Source organism: Brugia malayi, assembly GCF_000002995.4.
Source record: "Brugia malayi strain FR3 genome assembly, contig: Bm_v4_ChrX_scaffold_001, whole genome shotgun sequence".
Lineage (NCBI taxonomy): Eukaryota > Metazoa > Nematoda > Chromadorea > Rhabditida > Onchocercidae > Brugia > Brugia malayi.
In genome coordinates, this window is record NW_025062479.1 from 24,840,796 (window position 1) to 24,857,957 (window position 17,162).

Here is a 17,162-nt window from a genome sequence, read left to right on the forward strand (position 1 = left end):
ATGTGAGATGCAACATATAGCAAAATCAAAGATATAACAAAATCTGAATGTAATTAACTGTAAACTGTACAACGATAAGGATATATAGTTGCAAATTTATCGTGCATGTATGAAGGAATCATAAAATGATAACATCAAATAAACATAAACACTGCTGATATCACTAACATACAATTCTTCCTATATCAGAATACAAAATTACACGTGTGTCCCATCATATGCGTCCTATTTTTTGTTCAGTTGTGGAGCTGAAACTCTAACTTTTCCAGGAATATTTCGTGAAATTTGATCATCAGTTGCTAGCACCTTTAGTAAACTTAATTCTTGCGCATTTGCTGATTTATCACGCTGAAAATGAGAAATAAATAGTGAATTATTTAACAGATAACAGCAAATGTCACCTATCACGAAGATTTGAATGAAAGAAAGAATGTGTTTATTTTACAAAAAGAAGAAAATAGCCATTATAATTACGTAGTTATGAAACTGTAATCATTATCATTTTCAAACTTAAATATGATATCTGATGAAATATAGGAATGAGTTCACATTTATATCTCATCATATATGAGTCTTATTTCCGGTTCACTCATGAAGTTGAAGATTTAACCTTGCTAGACATATTTCTCAAATTTCAATTTCAACTCTTAGCAATAGTTTTGGTAAACGAAATATTCAAAATGTGGAGCAGACAATAGAAAATAATAGTTAGAAATATTACCTGAAACAATGCTATTGCACTCTTAGCCGCTTTTCCTCGTTTTCCAGTTCCTGGAGTCAATTTCACTTTATATTTAAAATTCTGCATCGTTTGATACGGTGCCACAACCACCAAAGCAAACAAAAGAACGTCCTCATCTAACGGTCGCCATGTCAACGAATTCAACATTTTCGTTTCTTCGGCATCCATTACTGCCATATCTGCCATATCTGTTTCCAATAGTTGCTCATCTTCCTCCTGAAAATGAAACGGATAATTTTCTAATAGGTATATACCTTCAAGTGTAAATTAAATTTAAACAATTTCAAACTTTTGAATCAATTCGGAATGCTTTGAAATTCCTAGTTACAACGCTTATCTCATAGCTTAAACTGGATAACCTCGTCCTCTATATTGACAAATTTTCATCCCTATACTGCTGCATAAATAGTTTGGAAATTGCTAGTTATCATATGAGAGAAATTTAAAAATATAACAGAAACCTATAATTGCATTGAATCTGAGTTAAGGCCTTACTTCTTTAGCTATTGTTGAAGGTTCAGCTTTCTCCTCAACCACTGATGCATTTCTCACACATTCAAATTGACTCGTCAAACTGACTTTACCATCTTTAGCATTTTTCTTTTTCGCTTCCTCCAAAGCCTTTTCATTGATGTTTTTTTCTACAAAAATCCATTATTCAAGAATTTGCATAATATAACAGGAGCATCATCATATAATCACATATACGTCGCGGATTTCCCGAGTTCTTACATTTAATGCTTATACATATCGTTGCATAGTAAATAAAATAAAAAATGAACCACAAAAATAAACCTTCCATTAAGAGATTTTGAAAAATATTAGTATTTATAGACAGCATTAATATATTAACTAATTGACCCTAATTAAAATATCGTTAACGTTACTTCTGATCTAACCCAAATTTAAGCTCATGTATAACAAGATAAATAAGGCTAATGATAATCAAGTTACAGATTTTGAGAATAGAAAAAAGAATTTTCTCGGTGTAACAAATGTGACAAACTTTCTAAATCTCTTGTATCCTTTGGTTTTGATGCCAGTAACATCAACCTTAATTGACGCTCTTCCTCATCCTGATCGCCATATTTCTTTTTGATTTTCTCTGCTTTATGCTTCTGCCGTCGAGTCATAGGTCGTACTTTGCCACTTTGTTTCAATTCATCTATTTTTTGCTCTTTGTTATTGTCTCGAATATCATTAGCCGTATTGATAGCAGATTTCCTTTGTACTGAAGGACCTACTTGAATAATGGTATAACTGTTATCTTCATCTGCGCTTCTTCCTTTTCCAATAATACCTTGCAGGTTAACCTAAATATCATTATTACTAATAATTCCTTTTATACAACTAATTAACAGTATACAATATTTAACTTACTGAAAAATCAATAATAAAATTGAGCTTTAGAATAACTTTAGTTAGTGGTAATCTTAAAATTTATAACCGTTTAATGAATTAATAATTATTTATTTCATGAGGATAATGGGACCATTTTACAAAGTTCGAATTGATGTAAAACATTATGCAGATTTTGAAATTCGTGTCTCAAGAAAAATTGCTCTTTTTTCTTTTATATCTATGCTCATCTTTTAAAGCGTTAATACTGATGCAAGACTCTATCTTTGCCTTTTTCAGCACATTACAAAGCAAACAAAAAATAAAAATAAAAAAAATCAAAGCAAATTATGCAACATTTTAATAGCAAATTTTTACCTGAACATCAGGAAAATCATCAATTTGCGCATCTGAAGAATTCTTTTCTTCTTCACTTCCACTTTCACTTAAAGAAATGCCATTATCATCACCATCATCTTGGTGCATAGCATTATCCTCTGCTGTAACCATAGGAGCAACTTTCCTTTCTTCTCTATGTCTTTCCAGTGATTCCTCATCTAGTTGAAACATTACACCAAATCCCATTTGCAATTGACATGTTGGTAGATAATTCTTTTTACCACGTATCATAAAACTACCTGGTGTTAGATATTCACCTGTTGGAGCTGTCCTCGAAACCTACAATCCTACTTGAATTACAATTAAAAATTTCTAATCTTGAAATTTATTTCATTTCATTTTTTTTTTTTTTTTTTTTGCCACATTTTTTAGCTTCCTAAAGCATCTCCTATGAAGATGATGCATTTTTGTATTTAAAACATATAAGCAAATGAGTATCATAATGTTATATTTATAATCATCTTATCATATAATATTAAATCCATATTCTTATCTCTTTCTAATTTTATCACTAATAAATATGTTCCTAATATCTTCAACATAAAACACTTTAAATACTAATATCCAATAAACAACCTGATGTTGATGAACCCACCACGCTGAGCTTGTTATTTTCGCTTCCCATGCAGAGGAATATGAAATAGCCATGGTAGCAGCTTCATTCAAAGTTCGTGGTGGTACATCACCACCACCTAATTTGTTACGTATAATAATAGATGATGCACCACGTACATCTGCATGCATATAAATATCACCTGGTCGAAGATATCTACAATATTCAAAAATTGATTCTGCTTCATATTGCAAAAAAAAAAAAAGATAAAGCAGCAATTGAATTTAAAATTTTCACCTCTTCACAAGCAATTCATTCTGCTGTGCATCACGACCGCCAATTACCAAATAATTTTCGGAGCTGACAAACCAGAAAAATTTCTCAAACCACATCACATGTCTTTTTTTCATAACTTCAGCTTTTGTATGAACCTTAATACTTCGAAAATAAAGAAGATAGAATGATACAATAAAAAAAAAAAAAAAAAAAAAAGAAATGAAATGAAATGAACAAACTTTTTTAATAAACCAATAATTTTTCACTTCTGCTAAATTATTCAGTAATGTTAGTTTCTTGCCATGGTTTAAATTAACAATAAATACTACCACTTTCAGCGTTTCCTTCATCTTCATTTTGGTTGATTTCAATGCTTTTGATGAAGCACAAATTGTTTTCTGTTCTTTTTGCTGTGCAGCTTTTTTTTCCGTATGAAGTTTTCTAGCGTTTTGATAAGACGACAAAGCAATATCAATAGTAACCTAAAATAAAGAAATTATGCTGTATAGAATACATGGTCATCTTTGTTTTCATTTAATCTGAGTAATATCAAATTATGTAGATTAAAAATCCATAAAGATTTCTCCCATAAGGATAGAAAGAAATCAAATCTCATAATAATCAGAAAACAACGACCAACTGAGTAATATCAAATTATGTAGATTAAAAATCAATAAAGATTTCTCCCATAAGGATAGAGAGAAATCAAATCTCATAATAATCAGAAAACAACTACCAACACAGATTCAAAATTTTCATTACAGTCTCTGCATAACAGTTACCTTTTTAGGATCAATTTCTGGACGATACGGATCTCCGAGCAGTAATGTCATTTGATTTGAATTTAAATTTAAACCAACGATAGAAGCAGCGATTGGACTTCCAGCTTCACAGGCTTGCACTCGCATTTCTTCAATAGCTTCCCAACTAAGCTGAAATGAAAAAATTTTGTTAGTTCTTGAGAATTTTAAAAATGTTTGGAAATGATTCTCTAGTTAACAGAATAATATTTACTTGATTAGCAATAGCTGATCGAATAACCAACAGAGCTTTATCTACCAAATCAGTATTTAACTCAATTAATTCAGCCATCTCTTCTCTTTCCATTTGCGCTATTTTTAAAGCTTCTATTCGATCCTGCATTAACAACAATAATTTATTCGTTAATAAAATTCCATAAAAAAAAAAAAAAAAAATGCTTTTTATGAACGTATTCTTTTCCAGAAATAGAATGCAGGAAAAGAAGAACTTAATTATACCTGTTGATCCTTTATGACATTATTTAGTTTCTTCATTGCTTCCTTTTCTACATTAAGTGCTTTTATATCAGCTTTTTGTAATTCTAGTTTTGAAAAGAATTCATCGACACATGCCGAGAATGAATCAAAATGTTTTGTTTGCATACCATTAAATTGCGAAAACATGAATGGATGAAATTCCTAGAAAAAAAAAATATATATATATATATCATATAATTACTACAAATGCAAGTATTAAATGATTAAAATTTAACAGGACAAAATCATCAGTTAAGGTTAAACAAACCTGATATGTTTCAACAATAACGCCATCCATCCTCGTATCTTCTTTATATATTAGAAATCCTTGCGCTGCACTATATCTAATAGCATTGAAAATTTGATGAGCTAATTGAAGAGCTTCGAGTAATTTTGCTACACCATTCTCATCCATATCGATATTTACACCAATCTTAAATTTCATTGGTATGATTGGTTGTAAACTATATCATTGGTGGCAAACTATATCACAAAATAAACTAGTTATGGTTACTGGTGATTATAACCAAACTGTAAACATATTAAATTACAATAGAGAAAATTAACCAAATAGAAAATGATCAATTCTAAGAAAAAAAAAATAAAATACCATGAAGAAATACTTAATTAAATGATTAAAATTTAACTTAATTAAATAATTAAACTAAATTCGAGAATTTTAAATTTATATCAAAATGCAAATGCAGTATAGCAATTCCAAATAAAGCACAAATATTACACAAATAAGATATTTTACAAATTTTTTTTTTTAAATCTTACAAAATAACCTATCCAAAATATATCCCCTTTAACAATAACAAAACCATGTCAAACCTGAGCATTTTGACAAACACCAATAGTTCTCAATGAATGTTCAATTAAAGTAGGACCATATTGAGTAAGAGGAGCAAGGAATCGTTTCACTGATTCACCCTTTTTAGCTTTTTTGAATCCTTCTATCAGCTCATATTTTGTTGGGCAATTGACATCTTGTCGTGCAGCTTCAACTGGATATCTAAATGTGTTTTCTTTCTTCTTTTTTCTTTTTAAAAAATCAACCTGGTAAAAAATAAAAATTAAAGATGATAAAGTGAAAATAGTAACCGTTCTTGCACCGAAAAACGCATATCCGTTTCCTTATCAGTTCTCGGTCGTAATACGTTAAGTATTGTGTAATTGTTATTCGTTAAAATCACATTACCTCTGTCATATAATTCAACAATCTAAAAAAAAAAAAAAATTTCATTTTGACATTAAAAAGTAAAATCACTAAATGTTCAGGTAAAAAAAAAAAAAGAAATCAATCTTTTTACTGCTAATTAACACTTTTTTTTTCTTTTGAAAAAAAAAAAAAATCATTAACATCTTTGTTTGAATTCATGAAGAAAATAAAATAAAATCAAACATTCTTTTGAAGCAAATATCAAAATTATCATTTTCGACTGCGATATTAATCATCTCTAAATTATCTAAATTTTCCTAATAAACATACCACATGACATGCATGTTCATCAAAACCAAACTGCATATCAATAATTCGATCAACACCAAGTTGTGTAATACTTTCCAGTCGTTTATGTTTGATATGCTTCCGAAGTTTCATTGTAAAAGATGACGGAAATTGAGCTTTAGGCCAATCAAATGTAGTTTTATGAATTCGACATCCTGATTCTAACATAATGAAACATTTCTCATCTGGCCTATAAAATTGATATATGTATATATTTTTTTTTTTTTCAATTTTTACTACAATATTGAAAGCTACTACAATAATTAATTAATTTAGTTGCTTGAAAATCATACTTCTGAATTCGTATAAGATATGTTTTAGAATCCATATCATAAACATTGCTGACACGTTGACCAGTTAGCTCTTTCAAGTCATGAATTACAGCAAATACATCCAATGTTGAGAAACGATTTTTCATGCTAAATTCAAATTTCGCATCTATTTTGATTAAATTAAACTAATGCATATCGCACCTAATTAGCATTTTTTATATTTGCATATGATGCGCATGTCCATAATAAACAATTTCTATATTTAAAATTATCGATTTTATTTCCCCTACTATTAAATTGTTTTTTTTGTTTTTTTTTTTAAAGCTCATCTGCTGTTAAAATTCTTACCCTTTTTTAACCACATGTATAAACATGAAAATAGCTATGAGAAGTATAAAATATTTTTTTAGAGAATATCACATATTTTTCTTTTTTTTAAATAGCTAAAGGATGGCGCAAAACACTTGAAGCAAGCAAGAAGTATGCATGCAATTACAATACTTTAATGCAAATTTGAACGAAATAACGGAACAATGTAAAACACAACTTTTGTGAGTGACAATACCACTAATCATTTCTCAAAGATAAAATGTCAAAGATAAGATCCATGACAATCTTCGAGAGTTAAGCAAATAATCGTATGCACTCACACATGCATTTAAAAAAAAAAAAAGAAAAAAAAAAACCACTATTAAGGAGGAAAGCCGTATTAATAAATTGTTGAAATGTTTAATGTTATAAAAAAGAACTTGAAACACAAGCGAAAAAAAAAAAAAAAAATGAAATAATAATATAATCTCTACAGAAGAACGCAAAAATAAGAAAAAAGTAAACAAAAATAAGCTATTAGATAACAGCAATTCAAAGCGACAAAAATTAAGGGAAGAATTGATCTTTCGATGATATGCGTGCATAAAATACATGTCACTATATTTCTTACAGAAATATTATAAAATATAGGGAAGAACGAAAACAGTGGAAAGATCGATACTTACAAGATCATAATTTACATATTCATCTCCGTCAACATCATTATCAACTAATATACAATACATAATACTACACAATTATTTGTTTAATATAAAAAACCCGAGATGACATGTGAAATTGGAGCAATAATTCAGAGACTCGCATTGTTCACAAAATGAATTTTTTTTTTTTTTTTTCCTCATAGAAAAAAATAAATTAACAATGGTGAAATGAAAAGATGAAATGTGAGATAAGGAAAAAACTTCCTTGCCTTAGCTATAATTCATCCTCTCTGCTACTATCGACAGTATTTTTTCCCTATATTTGTCATAATTAAAAACGCTGATAGCTTCTGTCATATCAGCTTTAGTTTAGTGAAGTAATAGCCTCCGCCAAAGACAACAATTTTTCACCGCTAACTGGTTGCTTCAATACTGCCTGAAAATAGAAACTATAATTAATAACTATTTATTGCATTTTAAAATAGTACAATATTTCAAGAGATAGCATAAATAAGTTTAAAGAAATAAAATATTTCTGACAAAAGTAATTACCTGATATTTCGTTGGTTCCGGAAGTGCGGAAAGGATTACCTCTACAACAGTACACATCGAAATAACTTGCTCGATGGCAGCATTTGAACCATCACTGGTAGAATCCCAGTAAAGAAGTAACGATGGGCATGGACCCTCAATGAATCTGGGCTCACGTGCCAATCGTAAACGCTATAAAATTCAAAAAAAAAAAAAAAAAAAATATGCAGACATCATTAATATTTAATAAATCATATTTACCACTCTTTCACACATTGCTACATCCTCTAGATTATTATCACCAAAGAAGGAAAACAGTAATTACTATATCGAATGGATGATACTAAAATGATAAGATGTAACAAAACGTAATTTTCATGTTTTGCTTGATTTTATTTTTGCTTGATATGCACTTCCAAAATCACCGTCATAATCAGGTAAATACGATAAAATCTTAATATCATAATACTAAAGTGTTGTACAGTTTATCAATCAATCTAAATAATATTATACACAAATAATTCCTTACTGCGATTTTTTTTTTTTTTTTTGTGACAAATTTTACATAAAAAACATACACTTGTATAAACACGCTTTACAACACCGTACTTCATGACCAGAACATCAAAAGAAGCATCCAGTACTTGTATAACCACAGCACGTTCTGTTAATGGTCCACATTCCTGAATTACACATTCAGTTACAAATGAATAAAATGATTAAATCATTTTTCTGTTTTGTTATACTATCCATTTTCAAAAAGACGAAAGAAACAAGAAAAAAATTTAACAAACCTTGATGAAGACACCAAAGAACATATCATCACTTGCTTCCGAAACTGTTTTTGCAATTAGTTTTCTATCATTGCAATGACTTGCTATCGTTTCGACTTCTTTCACAGTTAAACCAGGTGCAGGAGAGTAACCAAGGGCTGCTGATAAAAAGCGATGTACCTAAAAAAGAAAAAAAAAAAAAAAAAAAAAAAACTGTCTTTCAATTATAAGAAATAAAAATACAACAAATGCTTAGGATATTTCATAAATACATTTGAATTTCCTCAAATTTAAAAATTCTTAGTTATTCTAGCTAATCTCAAAATTAATCATCCAATTAATAATTTCCAATTCCAAAAAAAAAAAAGTAGTAACCATATATACACATCATATTTATGAAATAATGCATATATTCAAAATTACTTGCTTAAACTGCAGAAATTTGATTTTGCATAATTTAACTGATAAACCATACTCTATCCATATTTATTACAATGATGATCAACGAACCATAATATCTGGATAACGACGTATTGGTGAGGTGAAATGAGTATAAAATGGAACTGAAAGAGCGTAATGTGCATAATCAGCTCGGTTTTTCAACGAACCAACGCAGAAATATAATGCCAATTGCATCGATTTCATCAGTAAATATGTTAGCATCTAAAACAAAGATGATATCATATTCTTTACTTGCAGTTTTAATTATAAAAAAAATATATAAATGTTAATTTTTACTTCTATTTCTTGATCATATGTCACAATTTGTGTTACCTGTACGACAGTTCGCTTTAATTCATTATTTCCTTCATACTTTAGCAAGCTTGAAGCGATTGTTGCACTCGATGAACCATCTATTTCGAAGCCAACTTTTTCACATTTCTCCAAAATATCGCGTAGCATCTACAAAATAACATTTGAGAAAGTATTTAGGAAAAATAAAGTTTGGTAACATTAATAAGAAATAAAAATCAGCAAGCTATTTTTATCAGTTTTGAAAAAAATGGGGAAAAAATTATACCTTTATTTTTGGAGGTGGATGTCGCCGTAAAAGTGCAGTTTTCGGAAAGGATAATTCAATTTTTCGAGCTACTGCCATATTTGCCAGTAACATGAACTCTTCCACAAGAAAATTAGCTTCCTTACGCTATAATAAAATAACATTAACACTGATCATATTTAAAAGAAAAAATAATAATAATAAATTCCAAGTTGATGAAACGTCTACAAAATTGTGCAAGAGAGATCAATAGGAAACGTACTTCGCTAAGACAAAGACCGTTAGGCATTCCCGATGTTTCATCAAGTGTAAAGTTCAATTTTGGCATTTCGAAATTAATAGATCCGTTTTCAAATCGTTTTTTTCTCAAGATGACTGCAATCTGTAAAACTCGATAATGATACATAGTTTTGACATTTAAGTAAGTCACTAAAATATCGATTTGTTGAGGATGAGAACGAAGCATACAATGTAATTACTTCCATGAAATTTAGATCACACAAAGTAGTATCCTTTTTTTAATGCTGATTTGAATCCAAATCGTTTTAATACTGATTTTTTTAATACTGATTTGAATCCAAATCGGTATTAAAAAGCATCTGAAGCAAATGATACCTTATTCAGGCGAAGTACTGCTTCTTTTACTTCATCCGACTTTTTGCCATTGAAAATTTTCGGCAACTCGGATGACACAAAATCTTTTTCCGGATGAACGATAAAGTCCTGCAGATAGCAAACTTGAAAGTATCATATAAAATTCTTCAGAAAATTACAACTGACAAAATCAAGAGTTAGAAAACGAAATCAAATCTACTTACCTGTGCATGCTCATAAGATAGTTTGCAACATGACCGAATAATTGTACGTCCAAACCACTCATCAAATATTTCTCCTTGATCATTAATCTTCCAAACCACCGAAAACGTCAACCGATCAACATCAGGATTTAATGAACACAGTTCTTCACAAAGCATTTGTGGTAGCATTGGTATCACCTAGAAATCTCAGACAAATATAACTCAAAGACTACGAAAACAAGTGCAGTGGAATTAAATGAACTAACTTTGTGGACGAGATAAACTGATGTACCACGGTTAAAAGCCCAATGGTCAAGTTCGGTGCCGAATTGCACAAAATGCGAAACATCAGCTATATGAACACCAACCTGGAATTTTTACAATATTTTCTGCTTCCAAGAAAATGATACAAATTTAAGGATGATATTGTAACCTACTTCCCAACCAGGATTACCAGCTCCGTCACAATTCGCAATTGGCTTTATATGAAGAGCATCGTCCAAATCTCGAGCTGTAACTGGATCAATTGTGAACACAGTCTCATCTCGGAAATCCTTTCGATATTTGAACTCCTTCTGTAAACATGACAGATTTATCAAATCAACTTCATTAGCTTGACATTCAACGAAAACGAACTTCATCAATTTTCCATTCAACTGCTTCGGTTATTGGAAGTGATGAAAGTGCTGCTTGCGAAAACTCTCGAGTATCAACATCATTCGCCAACAGTAAGCCTTCTGTTTCTGCTTCTATATCACCCGCTAAACCAAGGCTTTTGTACAACTTCCTAAATATATCATTGATTTATGTAGCAGAATATAACATCTTAAAAACAGCATAAGTAATGAAGAGAAGTTGCTTACCCCCGAGCAAATTGTGCTGTTGCTTGCCACTCTACCATTCGTGCTACATAAATGAACTTCGCAAAATCTTGCGGCCGATCAAAAAATGCAGCAGGCGTTTGTTCCGCTGGTATCATCATTCGCGGCATTCGTGAATCACCTGGCGAGAAAAGTGCCCAATTACGATTTCCGTCAGCCATCATTTTTAACATCCCTACTGCAGCTCGACAATGTTTCTGTTCACTGATAAAAACTACCTAAAAATTCTCCTAATTATTTATAATTTAAATAAATGGAGAATACCATATCAATACCGACAACTAACAAAGAACACCAGTTATAGATGATCAAAACAATGAAAAGTTTGGATTTAACCTCGGCAGTTTTTTGAAGGCACATGTCAGGAATTCCCCAGTCCTCATCAGGCATATCCGATAAAATTCGGTAATTTGATCGTCGCTGCACAGATCCATTTGTGCCAGTTCCATTACGCCTTGTCGTTACTGTACTTATCCCCAAACTTGAAACAGAGGTACCACATGCTGATGTTCCGGACTGTGAAAGACCTCTTAAACATATCCAGTAAATTCCGATAGATGTATTTTGGATGTTAATGAAAGATATAGATAACGAATAATTTTACATACGTTGATGAATCAGTTCGTTTTATAATGGCCAATTTGGATATGGTATTCAGAATAAGCGGATCTATACCACCATTATCATCTGTAACTCGTTTACGACGTTCCAATTCAAGCTAAAATAAGATGAAATTCGTAAATCTTACGACAAAGTTAGAAATTTCACAGATTACATACAAGCAATTCTGAAAGCAACCTTTGCAGCAATACATAGCATCTGTTCACGGCTGTATCGTCGATTACTTGTAACGGGCACATCTTCTTTCATCTTTCCACTTGAAATGCATTTACCAACGCATGCGGGCAACTGGAAAACGAAAGACTGTCTTATGAAAATTTCAGACTACAGGTAAATCATACTGCAATAAACTCTCAATGATTTACAGTTTTTTTACATGAAAAAGTAGTTTACATCAAGAAGTTCAGCAGGTGACAGTTCTACTTCATAATCGTTACGCTTGATTGGTGGGATGGTCAATGGCTTGCCGTTGTCATCGACACTAGCTTTCAAATTTCCACCACGCCATGCTTCATACAGTGCATCACGAACCTTAACATTACAAATTACGAAAGAAAAGAAAAAAAGAGAAAACTTGCAAAATAGACATATTAAAAAATGAAAAACAATATAAAGCTTACAACCCAACAATTCCTGTCTTTGATGCGAACAACGACAACATCACCATGAAGTGCGCGATTACGATCGTGAACACCAAGAATCAAGATATCTTGCTGTTCATCGCCCATAGGATTATCCACAAATGATTCCTCGTAATTGCGTTGATTAACACGCAAAATACCCTTAAGTGAACCTAATACAATAATATAATTTCTCAATGTCTTCCAATATTCATAATGAAAGGTAAGGAAGTGAGTAATTAAATAGAAGACATACTAAGATATGTAGAAGGACATTTAAAAAAAAAATAAGTATATGAGCAACATTAACTTGCAAGGAATAGAAGTATACCTTAATGAGATCTCCATTGGCTATTCCACGATTTACCGCATCCAAACTCATGTAAGGCATAAAAAAGGGTTTACGAGTCTTCTGATTCTGCTGAATATTTCGCAGTTGATTACTTCCATTACCTTGCTGGGCATTACCTTGCATGCAGTGTAAATTATTGAAATATTGATGATGTCCAGCTGCACCAAAACCACCATTTTTATTAACTGCAAATGATAATTATGGATATTTAAAAATTTTCTCATATTTATAAACAAATAATATAGTTCTGAACATTTGAAAACATTCCAAATGAACATTGATTTTTTAATAAAAAATAAAAACAAAAAAAAAAAAACACAGAAAATTAATATAGAAAAATAATATGGACAACATACTCTTATGCAATGCATGTGTATGACTGTTTGCAATAGTCTCCATCACCATAATATGTAGTAATGGAAGCAAACGTCACATCAATAAAATTGAAACTTTAACCATACCCAAGTGCTGCAGCACTATAGCTGATAAACTATTCAAAAATTCATACCACTTATTTCATATTTGAGATGTTTACATTTATTCTTTACAAAAAAAAAATTACAAAAAAGAGAGAAGTGAAAGATGCCAATATTACCATTCCCTTTCCAACATTAATTGCTACAGGTTATTCATGGAAAGCTAGCTGGACAATTACTCAATTATCATTTCATAGGCTAAGTATACAATGGCTAAATGAAAATTAGCGAATGGTGAATTAACTACGGTTACTCCGAAATATGACAGTAGTGATTTAATTTAATTTGGTACATAGTATAACAATAATTACAACATGTTAATGTTAAAAGTTAGGCACTCTCCAGCCAGCCGGATTCGAACCAGCGACCTAAGGATGTCAGCTTATACTCTACAGTCCTCCGCTCTACCAACTGAGCTATGGCTGGTCCTGCTAGTGCTGAAATTTCCTCTTCCTATAAAGATCCTTGCGGGTTTTTCTTTTTTTTTTTTTTTTTCAATATTTCAAAATATTTCAAAAAAAAAATATATAAATAGAAATCCCTTTTATTATTTCTACAGGAAGATAGGCAGACGAATGAGAGAGAAAGGTATGTTGTCCTTATGTCATTGACAATTGACAATGTATTCTATTCTTGTAGTAAGTCAAACCCACTGGTAGTGACATAACTAACATTACCTTGTCTTTGAGGACCCAAACCATGGGCAGAGATACCATGCCCCAATGCTGTAGGTGTCGCAGGTCGTTGCATTCCGTCTGAAATCAATGGATACATCGGGGAAAGTGGTGGTAATAGTCGAATCAAATCCAATGGTGCTAACTGAGTCGTATTCCCGTTTGCTGCTACTCCGTTACCGCTACCTTAAACATATAACTAAAAGGGACTACCAAAAAAAAAAAAAAAAGCCGGATGCGAGCCTTAAGCAAAAACAAGCCTTAATCATTGCTATCAATTTCCCAGTACTTTGATCTAATGGAATTTATTTCTTAATATATCTTAAAATAAAATTTAAAGGCTTCCTTCACATCTGACAAATTATTTCTTTTTCATATTAAAAAAAAAAAACAACTAACCAGCAGTATTATGTCGGGTAGATAAAGGTGACAACTGAGAACCGGCATGAACAATCGCAGCTGCTTTCATCGCTTTTTCAAATATACATGTAGGAAGAGCTGATGGATATGGATGACGATCTGCTTCATGAGCTGTAAGGAAAACAAAAAAATGTTATAGAATTTATGTTTTTTGCTAATAATTTACAGTAAATTGCAAATGAATGCAAATGCATCTACAAATAATAAGTAACTATAATAAAGGACATTATCGTATTGTTGAATAAATTAACGATAAAATTACTTATTGAAACAAGTCCTGGTGGTAATGGAGGAATCTTCCATCCTGCAACATCAAGGAGAGTAGCTGGATCGACTGATATTCCGTGATTTCTTGTTTCAATTATCGATGGTAAAAGATTATGGTGATCTTTATTACTCTCAGCAGTCATTACTGAACCATTACGATCTTTTTTTCGTTTCTTTTTGTCAGCGTTTTTATCACCACATCCCATTAATTCCGAAACACTAATCTTTCCTGTTCGTACGTTCTAAAGTAAATGAATAATCATAATATTATAAATGTGCGTGAAATAAATTCAAATTAAATTTACACATTGCTATCATTAGTTATTCTCATATTATGATATGATCAAATTGAATTCATAACGTTTGATTAAAACAACAATCAATTAAATTACTATAGTTTATTTAATTTCCTTATAACTATTATGATTATTAGCAGCACTATGATATTTTATAATTGCTTTTTTTTTTTTTTTCGATCAAATCAAATAACTTACAGTGGAAGAATTAATTCGTCCACGACGTTGAATTTCATTCAACAATGCCAACTCTTCCACACTTAGCGACATACGTACTCTTTCTTTGCCACCAGTTAATTCATTGAAACTTACAGTTCGTGAAGGTGATGTATCTTGAACTATTGTTGGTACAATGCACTTTTTGCTAGATGACATAATTCCTTTGTATTGTATGTCGCGTTGCCGCCTATCTTATTATTGTCACCTTGATATCGTTACTGCTATTGCTGCTCTTGTTGTTGTTGTTGTTGTTGTTGCTTGTTGTTCTGGTATTGTCGTGATGAATCGTTCTATAATTCTATCATTCAATTTATACAAATACACAAATAACAAATGAAATAAAGCATTTCCCATACATATATACATTCATATATACTCATCATTATTAATCAAAAAATTTTCATTTTTTTAAAATAATTAAACTAGCATGATGAACATAGTGTTTTATTAAGTACAAAAATAATCCAAACTGAAATACCAATCAACTCATCACTCTTTTTCCTTCTTAAATGCTCAAATGAACAACTTTCAAACCTGTTCTAACCTCTTTTTCACACAAATAACAGCTTCCTTCCTCTTCTTATCTAGCTTAGTTCTAACAATTCATAAATTTCCTATCAAAAATATCAACTAATGATAAGAAGATTATCAAAAAGTTTATCCTAAGTTATAATTTCTTTGTTAAATAATACATGTAAAGAATGATTATCGTTTTGTAAAGTGAAATATTTTTAGCTATATCATTGATCATTTCAAATTCTAAATTTCACTCTTAACTAATAATATTTATCTTAATAGAAAATGTTAGCATTTTTTTTTTTTTTTAAGAAAACGAAATAAATAAAGTAAAAAAAAAAAAGCATATAAGAATGAAATTACAAAGAAAGAATTTAACTTATGCAATAAAACACGTACATCTCTGTGTATGATTGAATCAGCAAAAACGTGTAAGAATGAAATTACGCAAATTTGTGCAAAAGAATGTGTAATGATATTTTTACATATATGAATTATAAAGCATAAAAAAATATTAGAATATAACGTTAAACTACTAAATTACGTAAGTTTCTATTGCAAGCAATTATTTGCATAAATTATACTAAACAATTATTTGATCGTATTTTATACAATTTTTGATTTACGTAAAACATATAACAAAATGTAAAAGAAAGGTACACGTAACGCACGCGTATTCACACGTAAGTTTAATCCTCTGAAATCATACCTTGAAAATGATAATTAGCAATGAACCAATCGCTATGATAACAGCAGATAAACTAAATGATACATTTATGCCTGAACGCTCGGGCATGATCTCATGCTGTATGCAAATTTAGTTGAACAGCGTACGTGCAATATTACAATTTGCAACAGTATCCTTGAACATTCTGGAATTATATCCTCACGGGTTACTGTATTACCGTTCGTCCTGGGGAGGAATGTATTACGGTATTACTGTAGCTCGTATTCTATCTTTTGTGGTGTTGTGAGTGTATTTCCGGACTACTGTATTGTTTTTTTTTTTTTTTTTTGCACCTATTTCATCGCTAAATATACTTTTATATTTATCATACTTTGTTATTTCATCTATTCTAGCGATGAAATACAATTCCGAGATTATTGTGCATTCAGGGCTACCGCATTGTTTTTGCATCTGTATTACTTTGGATACGCTTTTATGAATACCGTATCCTGTTTTGTATTTACCGTATATTCCGTCTGTCCTAGTGATAAAATACAAATTCTCGAGATTACTGTGTGTAATTTAGTTGAAAAATATTCCTGGCTTACACTTCAGGATTATTGCATGTGCATGCATTTTAAAAATAAGAATAATATTCCAAAATTACTGCTATATATGCTGTATGAAGATGAATTGTTCCATAAACAATAAACA

General features: G+C 30.6%; 2 protein-coding genes and 1 non-coding gene across 4 annotated transcripts; all 3 read right to left on the bottom strand.

Annotated features, from left to right (window-relative positions):
• Window positions 1–225: 225 nt before the first annotated feature.
• Window positions 226–6,513, bottom strand: Bm7168 (conserved hypothetical protein,hypothetical protein; the record flags this gene model as incomplete). Its single annotated transcript, XM_043076032.1, has 16 exons — window positions 226–348; window positions 722–958; window positions 1,238–1,383; window positions 1,749–2,055; window positions 2,459–2,758; window positions 3,056–3,248; window positions 3,330–3,463; window positions 3,638–3,790; window positions 4,091–4,240; window positions 4,323–4,445; window positions 4,568–4,747; window positions 4,854–5,018; window positions 5,420–5,600; window positions 5,690–5,808; window positions 6,078–6,285; window positions 6,389–6,513. The coding sequence occupies 16 exons, from the start codon at window positions 6,511–6,513 to the stop codon at window positions 226–228; spliced, it is 2,844 nt and encodes a 947-aa protein (XP_042931966.1).
• A 1,189-nt stretch (window positions 6,514–7,702) lies between these two features.
• Window positions 7,703–15,421, bottom strand: Bma-disl-2 (the record flags this gene model as incomplete). Of its 2 annotated transcripts, XM_043076033.1 has the most annotated exons (24): window positions 7,703–7,774; window positions 7,891–8,061; window positions 8,448–8,552; window positions 8,664–8,822; window positions 9,153–9,305; window positions 9,417–9,545; window positions 9,664–9,789; window positions 9,905–10,024; window positions 10,258–10,365; window positions 10,461–10,637; window positions 10,706–10,807; window positions 10,877–11,014; window positions 11,076–11,226; window positions 11,303–11,538; window positions 11,657–11,849; window positions 11,929–12,038; window positions 12,119–12,229; window positions 12,335–12,472; window positions 12,562–12,723; window positions 12,893–13,098; window positions 14,067–14,249; window positions 14,463–14,594; window positions 14,746–14,992; window positions 15,245–15,421. In XM_043076033.1, 24 exons carry the CDS (start codon window positions 15,419–15,421, stop codon window positions 7,703–7,705), a joined length of 3,606 nt encoding a protein of 1,201 aa, XP_042931967.1. The 2 variants fall into 2 exon arrangements, with proteins under 2 accessions (XP_042931967.1, XP_042931968.1); XM_043076034.1 differs by lacking the exons at window positions 14,067–14,249; window positions 14,463–14,594; window positions 14,746–14,992; window positions 15,245–15,421 and having other exon boundaries at window positions 12,893–13,036.
• Bm14513 lies at window positions 13,730–13,815 on the bottom strand. The gene has a single exon. It is a non-coding gene; the product is annotated as a tRNA-Tyr (tRNA).
• Window positions 15,422–17,162: the final 1,741 nt, after the last annotated feature.